Below are 16008 nucleotides of genomic sequence, written 5' to 3'. Positions count from 1 at the left end.
CAGGATGAAGGGTTCAGTAGGCAGTCTGCCATAGGGAGAGAGAGGACAAACCCCAGCCCTCTCTTATCTCAGTAGGTTGGGGTCAGGTAAGAAGCACCTGTCCATAGCAACGAGCACAGTCAAGAGAGAAGTTCATGTAGGGTGGGGAGAGGGGCTGTAGGAACAGACAGATAAACAAATAAACTCTATGAAATATATAGTAGGCCTGTCCCTTTCTCCACCCTTGCCCACTGATGGCCCAATGGGTTTATAGCTGTCCTGGTCCCCATCTCTCTTCCCTTGCTGCCCCCATGTGGTCATTCTGCAGTATAATGCCCTCCTGACAGACCCTTCCCTTTCCATTTTATGAGAAACAATCGAATTCCACACACACTACCAAATGTGCAGACACTACCAATCCCTGATTTTTATGTTATGATAAAAGGAAGCTGCATTTCAAATTTGGTGGTCATAGGTCTCACCATTTAGGAGGAGTTCTTGAACAAATGGATTCACAGAGGGACAGACACATGCACATTTCTGTAATTTGGCTGATGACTTTTACCATGAGGCATTATTTCAGTGCTGTTGTACATTCTTATTTGTAAAACACTTCTAACATAAGTACCACAGTGTATCCATTTGAACAATCACTATTATTTCCTTTGTGACTGAAATATCTTATTAGCTTTAATTTCTACATGCAAATCATCATATTCTTTTACTTTTGTCACAACTCCTTGATAACTTGCATTATTTTCAGCCCATTAGACCCCAGACTTGATATCTTTGAAGAGTATTTCTGCCTTTTATAATAATTTTATAGATATATTCTAAAGTAGTTGTTGATAAAATACAAAGGGTGTATCTAGACTACAGGGTTTTGTCGACAAAAGTGGACTTTTGTCGACAAAACTATACCAGCGTCTACACTACCGCTGAGTTCTGTCAACATAACTTCGACAGAACTCAGCAGTTTTGTCGACGCTGGTAAACCTCATTTTACGAGGCATAACGTCTTTGTCGACAGAGTTCTGTCGACAAAAAGGGCAGTCTGGACTCGGGGTTTTCTTTTTTCGACAGAAAAAGACCTCCAAGCAAGCCCCCTGCTGGACAGTCCTTCTTTAGGAAAAACCTCTTCTTGGTCCTGTCTGTAGCCATGTTTTAAAGGCACAGACATTCCCTGGCAGGCATTGTGACAGGAAGCTGGCCACTGTGAGAGCCTGTCAGCCCAGAGCTCTCCCAGTGTCACCTGCATGTGGCCATGTGTGCAGCTCCAGTGCCACAAGGCCCCCAAGAACCTTTGAGGGAGCCAGCCCTGGTGCCCACAGGCAACAAAAAGAGAGCCCCAGCCTGGTCAGGGACAGAGGTCCTGACCCTGCTTGAACTATTGGCCAGGCCCTGCACACCCGGCACAGGAATGCCAGCATCTATGGCCACATGGCTCAGGGGCTGGCCAATAAAGGGCACCACCCAAGGACACTCCAACAGGTCCGGGCCAAAGTGAAGGAACTTTGCCAGGGATACATGAAGGCCCAAGAGCAGAGCTCGGCTTCAGATGCAGCCCCAGTGCACTGCATCTACTATCAAGAACTGGACCGCATCCTGGGAGGCCAGGATCATATGTCTGCACCAGTGCTTGTGCAGACAGGGTTGCACACACCAGTGCAGCAGAGCCGGCAGGAGGTCCCCAGGGAAGATGTGGAGGAGGAAGAAGAGGAGGAGGAGGAGCAGACGGAGGACACCCTGACCCTGACTCTGCAGCCTGTCCCAGAGACGCAGGAAGCCTCGCAGGCACCCTCCGACGCAGGAGAAGGAACTTCAGGTGAGTGCAGGCAGGGTCACAAACACAGCACAGGGGAGGTGGGAGCAGTGAGGATGCAGAGCAGTGTTCACATCTTGGTCCTCCCTCCTGGACAGCTTGCATCTCTCTGTGCATGTACAAGCAGGGGGGCAGGGGGTGGGTGTGGCGGGTTTTAAGGGTGCGAGCCTCGCACCCCCAAATCCCCCCGGACTGGGCCGGCGGGCTGGGGTGGGGCTCCGCGAACCCACCGCCTTCCAAATGCCCAGTTGTCCCGTCCCCTGGGGTTCACGGGCAAGTCCGGCCCCGGGTGCGATCACCCCTCGCCCCGAGTAGGGCCGAGGGGGTTCAGCGGACCCGGACCTGTAACGTCCCGGGCGGCCCCCGGCCGGGGACCCGACCGGGGCTCTTGAGCCGTCCCTCTACTCTTTGTCCCCTTGCTTTGTTGCCCCTCTCCGCGAGGAAGGGGAGGGGTGTTGTGTTCGACCGTCGCTGCCTTTTTGGGCTTGCGCCGAGGTCGGGGTGTGGGGGAGTGGGGGACCCGGGCCCGCCCTCACCACCGGGTCCCAGCCCGAGGCCCTAAGTGAGATGGGTGCTTTAAGGCGCTCCCCTCACGGCAGGCGGGGCAGCCGCCCGAAACTCGCCTGCCCACGGGCGCCAAAACGGCCCCGCCTCGGACTCCTTCCACCCCCGATGCTCCGGCCCCCTGGGCCGGCGCAGAGTCGGGTCACTTACCCCGTCGTAGCCGCCGGGTCCGTCCCAAAGCGAGCCTCCAACTGCCGGGGTCGTCTCCCTTGGTCGCCCGGAAGGCCGGGTGTTTGGGGTGCCGGGAAGCCAGGGTGGCTGCCCGCTCGCTTCCCCCTTCTTGGGCGTCCCGGTGCCCTTGTTATGGGCGCAGCCGGGTGACGTCGGAGCCGTCAGCCCCGCCCCCTCCGGCGGATCCCCGCGCGGCTCCGGCCGGAGCGTGCCCGCGGCTCCTGCCCGGGGCGCGAACCGGGGCGCCCGCGCCGGACGTCTCCCGGGCCCCCGGTGCTTCCCCCGTCCCCTCCGGCGCGCGCCCGCCCCCGCCTTTAGCCGCTGCGGGGCCGGCGGCGCCGCGCCGAGCGGCTTCTGGCCGTCCTTGGCCGCCGCTTCCTGTCGGAGCGGGGGGGCCTCCCCCGCTCCTAGTGCGGACCCTGCCGGGTCCGTCACACACCTCCCCCCTTTGGAAGGGTCGCCGTCCGGGGGGGGTCCTCCTATCCGGGAAAAGAAGTCTGCATTAAGGTGGGTGGCCCCGGGTCGGTGCACTATTTCAAAGCAATAGGGCTGCAGGGCCAGGTACCACCGCATAATCCGCGCATTGGTCTCTTTCATGGAGTTAAGCCAGACCAGTGGAGCGTGGTCCGTCACCAATTTGAATTTATTCCCCCACAAATAGTATCGCAAGGAGTCCACCGCCCATTTTACCGCCAATGCCTCCTTCTCAATGGTTGCGTAAGCTCGCTCCCGGGGCAGCAACTTGCGGCTAAGGTATAAGATGGGGTGGTCCCCATCTGGTCCCTCCTGCGTCAGTACGGCGCCAAGTCCCACCTCGGAGGCATCTGTATAAAGAATGAAGGGTTCATCAAAGTCTGGCTGCCTTAACACGGGGGCGGCGGCTAGTTTTTCTTTTAGCGTATAAAAAGCCCGCTCCGCCTGCGGGTTCCAACGTACTTTGGTGGGCTCTGAATTTCGTATCAGTTCCGTTAGGGGGGTCGCCACCGACGCGAACTGAGGTACGAACTTTCTGTAATACCCCGCGAGTCCCAAGAACTGGCGGACCTGTTTCTTGGTCGCCGGGATGGGGTATTCCCTCAGTGCCTGCACTTTGCTGAAGATAGGTTTTAGTCTCCCCCTCCCCACCGTGTACCCCAGGTAAGAAACCTCATGCTGCGCGAAGCGGCATTTTTTTGGGTTGGCAGTGAGGCCGGCCTTCTGTAAGGCTGACAATACCGTTCGTAAATGTCCCAGGTGCTCTTCCCATGTCCGACTATAGATGACGATATCGTCGATGTAGGCGGCGGTGAACTCGGCGTAGGGGGCCAACACCCGGTCCATCACTCTTTGGAAGGTCGCCGCTGCCCCGTGGAGTCCGAACGGCATCGTCCGGAACTGGAACAAGCCGAACGGAGTCGAAAAGGCGGTCTTCTCTTGGGCCTGGGGGTCTAACGGAATTTGCCAATACCCCTTAGACAAGTCCAGTGTCGATATGTAGACCGCTTGTCCCAGCCGTTCTAACAGTTCGTCCACCCTTGGCATGGGGTACGCGTCGAACCGGGATATAGCGTTGACCTTCCGGAAGTCTATGCAGAAGCGTGTGGAGCCATCCGCCTTGGGGACTAATACGATGGGACTGCGCCACTCGCTCACCGATTCCTCTATAACCCCCCATTGCCGCATCAACTGAATTTCCCGCCTTACGGTGTCCCACGCCTTTCGGGGGAGAGGGCGCAGAGGTTCCCGCACGGTTCGGCCTACCTCTGTGACAATCTGATGGACCCCCATCATGGTTCGGCCCGGGCGCGACGTGAGCGTCTCCTGGTACTGGTGGAGGAGGCTCCGCAGTTGCCCCTGCTGGGCAGGGGTCAGTTCGGGGTTCAGGCTAGCCTCTACGGGCCCCGTCTCGGTTCCTCCCCATGGTCCTAGGTCCTCCTCCTCGGACGGGGGTGCGATCAGCAGGGTGTCCCGGGGTACCCATTTCTTCAATAGATTAACGTGAAAGAGTTGGGTCCCCTGGCGTCGGCCCGACAGTCTGATCTCGTAATCGACCTCCCCCACTTTCTTGATAACCTCAAAGGGGCCTTGCCATTGCGCCAGGAGCTTCGACTCTTTTGTGGGTAAGAGTAGCATAACCCGGTCCCCCGGTTGGAACTCCCGACGTCGCGCGTTAGCGTCGTAGTACCTGGCTTGGCGATGTTGGGCGTCTTCCAGGTTCCGTCGGGCGTACTCCCCCAGCCGGCTCAGCTTCTCCCGGAGCTGCGTAATGTACTGCACTGTCCCTCGTCCGGTAGAAGCTTGGTTCTCCCATCCTTCCTTCAGGAGGTCCAGAATCCCGCGGCACCGGCGGCCGTACAGCAGCTCAAAGGGGGAGAAACCCGTGGAGGCTTGCGGGACCTCCCGCACTGCAAACATCAGGCTAGGTAACATCAAATCCCACCCCCGGGGGTCTTCCAGCACGAATCGGCGTAGCATTTCCTTGAGCGTTTTGTTGAACCGCTCAACTAATCCATCGGTTTGGGGGTGGTAGACTGAGGTCCGCAGCCGGTGGATTTTTAACATCTTGCACAACTCCTTCATGACCCTGGAGGTTACATTCGGGCCCTGGTCCGTAAGGATGGCCTGGGGTAGCCCTACCCTAGAGAAGATCCGGAGCAGTTCCCGCGCTAACGTCGGGGCTTTTGTGTTCCTTAACGGGATCGCCTCGGGGTACCGGGTGGCGTAATCGACAACTACCATAATGTAACGGTGCCCCCGCCCCGAGGGTTCCAGTGGCCCTACCAGGTCCATGGCAATCCGTTCAAACGGTACCGCCACTATTGGCATGGGGACAAGGGGGGCTTTTGGTACTCTGGCTGGTGCCGTCCTCTGGCATTCCGGGCAGGAGTCACAAAAGTCTCGCACAGCCCTGAAAATGCCGGGCCAGAAAAACCGCTGCAGGACCCGGTCTAAGGTTTTCTCCCGGCCGAGATGCCCTGCCCATGGGACGGCGTGCCCCAATTCCAGGACTTCCCGACGGAAGCGGGTGGGGACCACGAGTTGTTTCCGTACCCCCCCTGCGGCCTCCCTCGTGACCCGGTATAGGCGGTCACCCCATACCTGGAACTGTGGTCCCTGCGGTGCCCTCTCTTCGCCCTGCCTTTGCTCGTCAGGGGTGCCCGCTTGGTCCCAGGCATGTTGGAGGGTGGGGTCCATCCGTTGCTCGGTCAGGAAGTCCGGCGCTGTCTCGAGCTCCAGGCAGATCGCTCTCTCCTTCTCTGCTGCTGCCGGCGTCAAGTCGCCAGCCGCCCCCTCTCGGCCTCCTTCCTCCGCCGGAGGGTCCTGTCCTTTTAGGAACAGCTCGAACCCGGGCCAGTCGCGGCCGATGAGGACGGGATACGGCAAGGTTTTGGCCTTCCCTATCGGCCAAACCCGGTCCTGTCCCCCCCCGGTCAGGCGGAGTTGGACCGTGGGGTACGCCTTCACGTCCCCGTGGACGCACCTCATCCACACGGGCTCGCCTTCTGGGTGTCCAGGGGGGACGAGGTCAGCCCTCACGAGTGTGACGGTGGAGCCCGAATCCACCAATGCCTGAACGGGGCGGCCCTCGAGCCACACTCGATGGACCAAGGGACCCCCTCTGGTTCCCCCGTCCTCTCGGGGCTCGGCCGCCGTCCCCTGGCTTAGGGTGCAGTCCATTAGGGGACATTCCCGCTTAAAATGCCCCTCCTGCCCGCACTGGAAGCAGGGCCCTCTTCCTCCTGGACGGACCTCCCGTGGCCCCCCTTCGGGTCGCCGCTCCGCGTCTGTTCTCTCGGGTGGGGGCCGGGGCCAGACCGGGGCCAACCGGGGGGGGGTATCGCGTCCCCTGCGCCCCCCTGATGAGGGTTCTCCCCCTGGAGGCTTCCCCTGGGACCGGGACCCCCCTACCTTCGGGGTGGGCGGGTTGGCCCGTCCGGCGCCGCCCTCTTCCCTCTCCGCGAGGAGATGGGCTTCCATCAGCGTGACGGCCTCATTGAGCGTTGCGGGCTGGTTCCGGCGGACCCACCTTTGTCCGTCCCTCGGTAAAATGTGGATGAATTGCTCCATCACCACCATTTCTGAGACCTGGCTGCCCGTCTTGTGCTCGGGCTCTAGCCACCGGTTGGCCCATTCTTTTAGTCGCTGGGCTACCGCCCGAGGCCGGTCGCCACCTCTAAACACCTCCTGCCGAAACTTCTGCCTGCAAGTCTCGGGAGAGTGCCCCACCTGATCTAGAATCGCCTCGCGGACCTTCGGATAGTTCAAGGCGTCCGCTACGGCCAGGCTGCGGTAGGCGAGTTGGGCGGGCCCGCTTAAGTAGGGGGCCAACAGCGTCGCCCATTGGTCCGGCGGCCACCGGGCGGCCGTCGCCACCCTTTCAAAAGTCGTTAAGAATGCTTCTGGGTCGTCCTGAGGTCCCAACTTCGTCAGGCGCAGGGGCAAGTTGGGTCCTTCGCCCGATGTCCCCGGGGCTCCGGCCGGGGTTCCCCATCGCCTCTCCACTGTCTGCCGCCACCGCTCCTGTTGGGCTGCTAATTCTTGGATCAGCAGCCTCTGATGTTCCTGGAACTGCGTGGTCAGCTGTTGGACTAGTTGGGCCTGTTGTTCTTGCTGGGCCTGGCGTTGCTGCTGCTGGTTCTCACTGAACCATTCGAGGAACGGTCGAGGCTCCATCGGGTCGCCCGTTCCTTCTTCGCCCCACGCGGGCTCTGTCGGCCGGTTGGCCTGTTCACGTTCGTCTATGGGGAGGGAACTACCTCGATACCCACACTCTCCACCAGTGTGGCGGGTTTTAAGGGTGCGAGCCTCGCACCCCCAAATCCCCCCGGACTGGGCCGGCGGGCTGGGGTGGGGCTCCGCGAACCCACCGCCTTCCAAATGCCCAGTTGTCCCGTCCCCTGGGGTTCACGGGCAAGTCCGGCCCCGGGTGCGATCACCCCTCGCCCCGAGTAGGGCCGAGGGGGTTCAGCGGACCCGGACCTGTAACGTCCCGGGCGGCCCCCGGCCGGGGACCCGACCGGGGCTCTTGAGCCGTCCCTCTACTCTTTGTCCCCTTGCTTTGTTGCCCCTCTCCGCGAGGAAGGGGAGGGGTGTTGTGTTCGACCGTCGCTGCCTTTTTGGGCTTGCGCCGAGGTCGGGGTGTGGGGGAGTGGGGGACCCGGGCCCGCCCTCACCACCGGGTCCCAGCCCGAGGCCCTAAGTGAGATGGGTGCTTTAAGGCGCTCCCCTCACGGCAGGCGGGGCAGCCGCCCGAAACTCGCCTGCCCACGGGCGCCAAAACGGCCCCGCCTCGGACTCCTTCCACCCCCGATGCTCCGGCCCCCTGGGCCGGCGCAGAGTCGGGTCACTTACCCCGTCGTAGCCGCCGGGTCCGTCCCAAAGCGAGCCTCCAACTGCCGGGGTCGTCTCCCTTGGTCGCCCGGAAGGCCGGGTGTTTGGGGTGCCGGGAAGCCAGGGTGGCTGCCCGCTCGCTTCCCCCTTCTTGGGCGTCCCGGTGCCCTTGTTATGGGCGCAGCCGGGTGACGTCGGAGCCGTCAGCCCCGCCCCCTCCGGCGGATCCCCGCGCGGCTCCGGCCGGAGCGTGCCCGCGGCTCCTGCCCGGGGCGCGAACCGGGGCGCCCGCGCCGGACGTCTCCCGGGCCCCCGGTGCTTCCCCCGTCCCCTCCGGCGCGCGCCCGCCCCCGCCTTTAGCCGCTGCGGGGCCGGCGGCGCCGCGCCGAGCGGCTTCTGGCCGTCCTTGGCCGCCGCTTCCTGTCGGAGCGGGGGGGCCTCCCCCGCTCCTAGTGCGGACCCTGCCGGGTCCGTCACACACCTCCCCCCTTTGGAAGGGTCGCCGGTCCTCCTATCCGGGAAAAGAAGTCTGCATTAAGGTGGGTGGCCCCGGGTCGGTGCACTATTTCAAAGCAATAGGGCTGCAGGGCCAGGTACCACCGCATAATCCGCGCATTGGTCTCTTTCATGGAGTTAAGCCAGACCAGTGGAGCGTGGTCCGTCACCAATTTGAATTTATTCCCCCACAAATAGTATCGCAAGGAGTCCACCGCCCATTTTACCGCCAATGCCTCCTTCTCAATGGTTGCGTAAGCTCGCTCCCGGGGCAGCAACTTGCGGCTAAGGTATAAGATGGGGTGGTCCCCATCTGGTCCCTCCTGCGTCAGTACGGCGCCAAGTCCCACCTCGGAGGCATCTGTATAAAGAATGAAGGGTTCATCAAAGTCTGGCTGCCTTAACACGGGGGCGGCGGCTAGTTTTTCTTTTAGCGTATAAAAAGCCCGCTCCGCCTGCGGGTTCCAACGTACTTTGGTGGGCTCTGAATTTCGTATCAGTTCCGTTAGGGGGGTCGCCACCGACGCGAACTGAGGTACGAACTTTCTGTAATACCCCGCGAGTCCCAAGAACTGGCGGACCTGTTTCTTGGTCGCCGGGATGGGGTATTCCCTCAGTGCCTGCACTTTGCTGAAGATAGGTTTTAGTCTCCCCCTCCCCACCGTGTACCCCAGGTAAGAAACCTCATGCTGCGCGAAGCGGCATTTTTTTGGGTTGGCAGTGAGGCCGGCCTTCTGTAAGGCTGACAATACCGTTCGTAAATGTCCCAGGTGCTCTTCCCATGTCCGACTATAGATGACGATATCGTCGATGTAGGCGGCGGTGAACTCGGCGTAGGGGGCCAACACCCGGTCCATCACTCTTTGGAAGGTCGCCGCTGCCCCGTGGAGTCCGAACGGCATCGTCCGGAACTGGAACAAGCCGAACGGAGTCGAAAAGGCGGTCTTCTCTTGGGCCTGGGGGTCTAACGGAATTTGCCAATACCCCTTAGACAAGTCCAGTGTCGATATGTAGACCGCTTGTCCCAGCCGTTCTAACAGTTCGTCCACCCTTGGCATGGGGTACGCGTCGAACCGGGATATAGCGTTGACCTTCCGGAAGTCTATGCAGAAGCGTGTGGAGCCATCCGCCTTGGGGACTAATACGATGGGACTGCGCCACTCGCTCACCGATTCCTCTATAACCCCCCATTGCCGCATCAACTGAATTTCCCGCCTTACGGTGTCCCACGCCTTTCGGGGGAGAGGGCGCAGAGGTTCCCGCACGGTTCGGCCTACCTCTGTGACAATCTGATGGACCCCCATCATGGTTCGGCCCGGGCGCGACGTGAGCGTCTCCTGGTACTGGTGGAGGAGGCTCCGCAGTTGCCCCTGCTGGGCAGGGGTCAGTTCGGGGTTCAGGCTAGCCTCTACGGGCCCCGTCTCGGTTCCTCCCCATGGTCCTAGGTCCTCCTCCTCGGACGGGGGTGCGATCAGCAGGGTGTCCCGGGGTACCCATTTCTTCAATAGATTAACGTGAAAGAGTTGGGTCCCCTGGCGTCGGCCCGACAGTCTGATCTCGTAATCGACCTCCCCCACTTTCTTGATAACCTCAAAGGGGCCTTGCCATTGCGCCAGGAGCTTCGACTCTTTTGTGGGTAAGAGTAGCATAACCCGGTCCCCCGGTTGGAACTCCCGACGTCGCGCGTTAGCGTCGTAGTACCTGGCTTGGCGATGTTGGGCGTCTTCCAGGTTCCGTCGGGCGTACTCCCCCAGCCGGCTCAGCTTCTCCCGGAGCTGCGTAATGTACTGCACTGTCCCTCGTCCGGTAGAAGCTTGGTTCTCCCATCCTTCCTTCAGGAGGTCCAGAATCCCGCGGCACCGGCGGCCGTACAGCAGCTCAAAGGGGGAGAAACCCGTGGAGGCTTGCGGGACCTCCCGCACTGCAAACATCAGGCTAGGTAACATCAAATCCCACCCCCGGGGGTCTTCCAGCACGAATCGGCGTAGCATTTCCTTGAGCGTTTTGTTGAACCGCTCAACTAATCCATCGGTTTGGGGGTGGTAGACTGAGGTCCGCAGCCGGTGGATTTTTAACATCTTGCACAACTCCTTCATGACCCTGGAGGTTACATTCGGGCCCTGGTCCGTAAGGATGGCCTGGGGTAGCCCTACCCTAGAGAAGATCCGGAGCAGTTCCCGCGCTAACGTCGGGGCTTTTGTGTTCCTTAACGGGATCGCCTCGGGGTACCGGGTGGCGTAATCGACAACTACCATAATGTAACGGTGCCCCCGCCCCGAGGGTTCCAGTGGCCCTACCAGGTCCATGGCAATCCGTTCAAACGGTACCGCCACTATTGGCATGGGGACAAGGGGGGCTTTTGGTACTCTGGCTGGTGCCGTCCTCTGGCATTCCGGGCAGGAGTCACAAAAGTCTCGCACAGCCCTGAAAATGCCGGGCCAGAAAAACCGCTGCAGGACCCGGTCTAAGGTTTTCTCCCGGCCGAGATGCCCTGCCCATGGGACGGCGTGCCCCAATTCCAGGACTTCCCGACGGAAGCGGGTGGGGACCACGAGTTGTTTCCGTACCCCCCCTGCGGCCTCCCTCGTGACCCGGTATAGGCGGTCACCCCATACCTGGAACTGTGGTCCCTGCGGTGCCCTCTCTTCGCCCTGCCTTTGCTCGTCAGGGGTGCCCGCTTGGTCCCAGGCATGTTGGAGGGTGGGGTCCATCCGTTGCTCGGTCAGGAAGTCCGGCGCTGTCTCGAGCTCCAGGCAGATCGCTCTCTCCTTCTCTGCTGCTGCCGGCGTCAAGTCGCCAGCCGCCCCCTCTCGGCCTCCTTCCTCCGCCGGAGGGTCCTGTCCTTTTAGGAACAGCTCGAACCCGGGCCAGTCGCGGCCGATGAGGACGGGATACGGCAAGGTTTTGGCCTTCCCTATCGGCCAAACCCGGTCCTGTCCCCCCCCGGTCAGGCGGAGTTGGACCGTGGGGTACGCCTTCACGTCCCCGTGGACGCACCTCATCCACACGGGCTCGCCTTCTGGGTGTCCAGGGGGGACGAGGTCAGCCCTCACGAGTGTGACGGTGGAGCCCGAATCCACCAATGCCTGAACGGGGCGGCCCTCGAGCCACACTCGATGGACCAAGGGACCCCCTCTGGTTCCCCCGTCCTCTCGGGGCTCGGCCGCCGTCCCCTGGCTTAGGGTGCAGTCCATTAGGGGACATTCCCGCTTAAAATGCCCCTCCTGCCCGCACTGGAAGCAGGGCCCTCTTCCTCCTGGACGGACCTCCCGTGGCCCCCCTTCGGGTCGCCGCTCCGCGTCTGTTCTCTCGGGTGGGGGCCGGGGCCAGACCGGGGCCAACCGGGGGGGGGTATCGCGTCCCCTGCGCCCCCCTGATGAGGGTTCTCCCCCTGGAGGCTTCCCCTGGGACCGGGACCCCCCTACCTTCGGGGTGGGCGGGTTGGCCCGTCCGGCGCCGCCCTCTTCCCTCTCCGCGAGGAGATGGGCTTCCATCAGCGTGACGGCCTCATTGAGCGTTGCGGGCTGGTTCCGGCGGACCCACCTTTGTCCGTCCCTCGGTAAAATGTGGATGAATTGCTCCATCACCACCATTTCTGAGACCTGGCTGCCCGTCTTGTGCTCGGGCTCTAGCCACCGGTTGGCCCATTCTTTTAGTCGCTGGGCTACCGCCCGAGGCCGGTCGCCACCTCTAAACACCTCCTGCCGAAACTTCTGCCTGCAAGTCTCGGGAGAGTGCCCCACCTGATCTAGAATCGCCTCGCGGACCTTCGGATAGTTCAAGGCGTCCGCTACGGCCAGGCTGCGGTAGGCGAGTTGGGCGGGCCCGCTTAAGTAGGGGGCCAACAGCGTCGCCCATTGGTCCGGCGGCCACCGGGCGGCCGTCGCCACCCTTTCAAAAGTCGTTAAGAATGCTTCTGGGTCGTCCTGAGGTCCCAACTTCGTCAGGCGCAGGGGCAAGTTGGGTCCTTCGCCCGATGTCCCCGGGGCTCCGGCCGGGGTTCCCCATCGCCTCTCCACTGTCTGCCGCCACCGCTCCTGTTGGGCTGCTAATTCTTGGATCAGCAGCCTCTGATGTTCCTGGAACTGCGTGGTCAGCTGTTGGACTAGTTGGGCCTGTTGTTCTTGCTGGGCCTGGCGTTGCTGCTGCTGGTTCTCACTGAACCATTCGAGGAACGGTCGAGGCTCCATCGGGTCGCCCGTTCCTTCTTCGCCCCACGCGGGCTCTGTCGGCCGGTTGGCCTGTTCACGTTCGTCTATGGGGAGGGAACTACCTCGATACCCACACTCTCCACCAGTGTGGCGGGTTTTAAGGGTGCGAGCCTCGCACCCCCAAATCCCCCCGGACTGGGCCGGCGGGCTGGGGTGGGGCTCCGCGAACCCACCGCCTTCCAAATGCCCAGTTGTCCCGTCCCCTGGGGTTCACGGGCAAGTCCGGCCCCGGGTGCGATCACCCCTCGCCCCGAGTAGGGCCGAGGGGGTTCAGCGGACCCGGACCTGTAACGTCCCGGGCGGCCCCCGGCCGGGGACCCGACCGGGGCTCTTGAGCCGTCCCTCTACTCTTTGTCCCCTTGCTTTGTTGCCCCTCTCCGCGAGGAAGGGGAGGGGTGTTGTGTTCGACCGTCGCTGCCTTTTTGGGCTTGCGCCGAGGTCGGGGTGTGGGGGAGTGGGGGACCCGGGCCCGCCCTCACCACCGGGTCCCAGCCCGAGGCCCTAAGTGAGATGGGTGCTTTAAGGCGCTCCCCTCACGGCAGGCGGGGCAGCCGCCCGAAACTCGCCTGCCCACGGGCGCCAAAACGGCCCCGCCTCGGACTCCTTCCACCCCCGATGCTCCGGCCCCCTGGGCCGGCGCAGAGTCGGGTCACTTACCCCGTCGTAGCCGCCGGGTCCGTCCCAAAGCGAGCCTCCAACTGCCGGGGTCGTCTCCCTTGGTCGCCCGGAAGGCCGGGTGTTTGGGGTGCCGGGAAGCCAGGGTGGCTGCCCGCTCGCTTCCCCCTTCTTGGGCGTCCCGGTGCCCTTGTTATGGGCGCAGCCGGGTGACGTCGGAGCCGTCAGCCCCGCCCCCTCCGGCGGATCCCCGCGCGGCTCCGGCCGGAGCGTGCCCGCGGCTCCTGCCCGGGGCGCGAACCGGGGCGCCCGCGCCGGACGTCTCCCGGGCCCCCGGTGCTTCCCCCGTCCCCTCCGGCGCGCGCCCGCCCCCGCCTTTAGCCGCTGCGGGGCCGGCGGCGCCGCGCCGAGCGGCTTCTGGCCGTCCTTGGCCGCCGCTTCCTGTCGGAGCGGGGGGGCCTCCCCCGCTCCTAGTGCGGACCCTGCCGGGTCCGTCACAGTGGGTATGTGGGTGGGGGGCATGGGAGACCCAAGGTGCAGCAGGCCCCTGTCCTACTGTGGCTGCACACTGATCTGGCCTGGACGGCCACAGTGGAGGGTGGGAGGATCTAGGGGGTGGAGGTGGACATTATCCTAGCCACAACGGGTCCCCTGTGCAGCCGCCTCGGCTGGCAAGGCCAGACATGGCCTACCAGGAACAACATTCCCATCCCTTGTTGTATGGACTTGTGTGTGAATTGCTAACACTGATTGGTTTTTCCCTCTTCTTCTCCACAGCTGGACCTGCTGCTGATGTCCGCCGAGCAACTCCTGTGCCACCACCCACCCGGTCCCACAGCACCCGCAGGCATTGGAGGACCTACAACGACCTCCTGAGGAGGCATGTGGAGGCATTGGAGAAAATTGAGGGGACCATGGCCAAAATGCAAGAGACCATGGCTGAAAGAGCGAGGGAGGAGGCTCGGTGGCATACTCGCCTGCTGCAGGACTTCCTCCCAGAGTGGAGCACAATGTGTGCCACCGTCTGGGAGTCCCTGGCTGTGCCAGATCCTCTCCCCCTGGGGACTCCTCCTGCCCATCCAGCTCCAGCCCCCTCTGACCTCCCGTCCTTCCCCTCAGCTCCTCTGACCCCCCTTCCTCTCCCTCAGCCCCTGCCACCCCTCCAGCCCTGCCCCTCCCCCCCTGCTAGAGCAGAGTCATTGTCAGCCCCAACTCGAGACCGAGGACGGCAGGGTCCACGGACAAGGGGTGGCAAATCCTTGCGGCCCAGGCGAGGCTGCCATTACCCTTAAGTTGTCTGTTCTCCCTCCCTCCGTCCCTCACGCCATGTTGGAAATCCCCCCTCCCTCCCTCCCTTCCTCTCTCCAGGTTGAAATACCCCCTCCTACCACAGTTATAAACACAAGTTAATAATTAAAAAAAAAGTTTATTTTTCACAGTTGTTAAACAATTCTATTTTTTATAACAGATCAAATTCTAACGTTACTCCTTTATAAACATATTTTTCAAGTTTAACATGGTGTGTGCGTCTTAACTGTTCAGAGGCTGATGCAGGGATGGATTGTGGGAGGGAAGGTTTTGGGATGGGGGGGAAGGCCCACAGACCCCATTGGGGATACCTTGGGGAGTCATAGGGCTCTAGCTGAGAAGCGCTCATGTAGAGCCTCCTGGATGCGAACCCCTGCCTGATGGGCTTGGCGAACGGCAGCTGTCCGAGGCTGCGCAAATCGCCTGCCCTCCACTTCAGCCATTGGCCCCCAACCTGAGAGGACGGCCTCCCCTTTGCTCTCCACCAGGTTGTGGAGGATGCAACATGCTGCCACCACCTCTGGGATATTGTGTTCCCCCATGTCAAGGCAAGTTAGCAGACACCTAAACCTTCCCTTCAACCGGCCAAATGCGCATTCCACCTGTAAACGGGCGTGTGTCAGGTGCGCATTAAACACTTCCTTGCTCGGGGTCAGATGCCCTGTGTATGGCTTCATAAGCCAGGGCATGAGGGGGTACGCCGCATCGGCCACAATGCAGACCGGCATCTCTACGTCCCCGATAGCAGAGGTTCTCTGGGGGAAGAAGGTTCCTGTCTGCAGCCTTTCGTACAGGTGTGAATTGCGGAAGATCCGAGCATCATGTGCCTGGCCCAACCACCCCACACACAGGTCCGTAAATAGTCCAGGTCTAGGTGTCTAGGTCTCCGAGGCGGACAATCCGATTCAGCAGCTGTGAGTTGATGGCCCTCACCACCTGCAAAAATAGACACATACAAACACACACAGATTATGAAGTCAGAGGGGTTGCCCAAGTCCTTTGGTGACCATCCATACCCCCAAGAACCCAGAACCCCCCTCCCCCAGTGATTGCTCCCAGTAGTATCATGGTGTAAGACACAGGAGCCCTCCACCACGTCCCCTCCATTGCCCCCCATCCACCCTTTTTCGGTTACAGTCCCCTTACGGACTGCCCTCCCCCCGTCTCCAAGGGACTTACCTCCATCAACACAGCACCTACAGTAGATCTCCCCACACCAAACTGCTGTCCCACTGACCGGTAGCTATCAGGAGTGGCCAGCTTCCAGAGGGCAATAGCTACCCTCTTCTCCAGCAGGATGGCAGGGTGCAGGTGGGTGTCCTGTTGTTGCAAGGTGGGGGCAAGCCAGTTGCAAAGTTCCAGGAAGGTGGACTTCCGCATCCTGAAGTTTTGGAGTCAAGCCTGATCATCCCACTGCTCCATTACGAGCCGGTCCCACCAGTCCGTACTTGTTTCCATCCTCCAACATCGCCTGTCCGGGAAAAAGTTCGGAGGCAGGAACAGTGCTGCTTCATCCTGAAGGAGGGGCTCCAG

General features: G+C 61.7%; 2 protein-coding genes across 2 annotated transcripts; both read right to left on the bottom strand.

Annotated features, from left to right (window-relative positions):
• Positions 1 to 3220: 3220 nt before the first annotated feature.
• LOC142823854 (uncharacterized) lies at positions 3221 to 8322 on the bottom strand. The gene is made up of 2 exons (XM_075915501.1): positions 3752 to 8322; positions 3221 to 3360 (listed from the first exon to the last, which is right to left on the bottom strand). The coding sequence occupies exons 1-2, from the start codon at positions 7187 to 7189 to the stop codon at positions 3328 to 3330; spliced, it is 3471 nt and encodes a 1156-aa protein (XP_075771616.1). The 5' UTR covers positions 7190 to 8322; the 3' UTR covers positions 3221 to 3327.
• A 240-nt stretch (positions 8323 to 8562) lies between these two features.
• LOC142823852 (uncharacterized) lies at positions 8563 to 13658 on the bottom strand. The gene is made up of 2 exons (XM_075915487.1): positions 9094 to 13658; positions 8563 to 8702 (listed from the first exon to the last, which is right to left on the bottom strand). The coding sequence occupies exons 1-2, from the start codon at positions 12529 to 12531 to the stop codon at positions 8670 to 8672; spliced, it is 3471 nt and encodes a 1156-aa protein (XP_075771602.1). The 5' UTR covers positions 12532 to 13658; the 3' UTR covers positions 8563 to 8669.
• Positions 13659 to 16008: the final 2350 nt, after the last annotated feature.

This window comes from Pelodiscus sinensis, chromosome 1 (assembly GCF_049634645.1).
Source record: "Pelodiscus sinensis isolate JC-2024 chromosome 1, ASM4963464v1, whole genome shotgun sequence".
Taxonomy (NCBI): Eukaryota; Metazoa; Chordata; order Testudines; family Trionychidae; genus Pelodiscus; species Pelodiscus sinensis.
This window is presented reverse-complemented; position numbering and strand designations above follow the sequence as displayed.

Bases quoted from the DNA above. Each gene is read 5' to 3' on its own strand.
- LOC142823852 (XM_075915487.1), bottom strand. From the start codon at position 12,531: ATGGAGCCTCGACCGTTCCTCGAATGGTTCAGTGAGAACCAGCAGCAG. The intron at 8,703-9,093 runs GTATTGTCAGCC...TTCTTTATACAG, and splicing joins ACCTGGGACATTTACGAACG to ATGCCTCCGAGGTGGGACTT.
- LOC142823854 (XM_075915501.1), bottom strand. From the start codon at position 7,189: ATGGAGCCTCGACCGTTCCTCGAATGGTTCAGTGAGAACCAGCAGCAG. The intron at 3,361-3,751 runs GTATTGTCAGCC...TTCTTTATACAG, and splicing joins ACCTGGGACATTTACGAACG to ATGCCTCCGAGGTGGGACTT.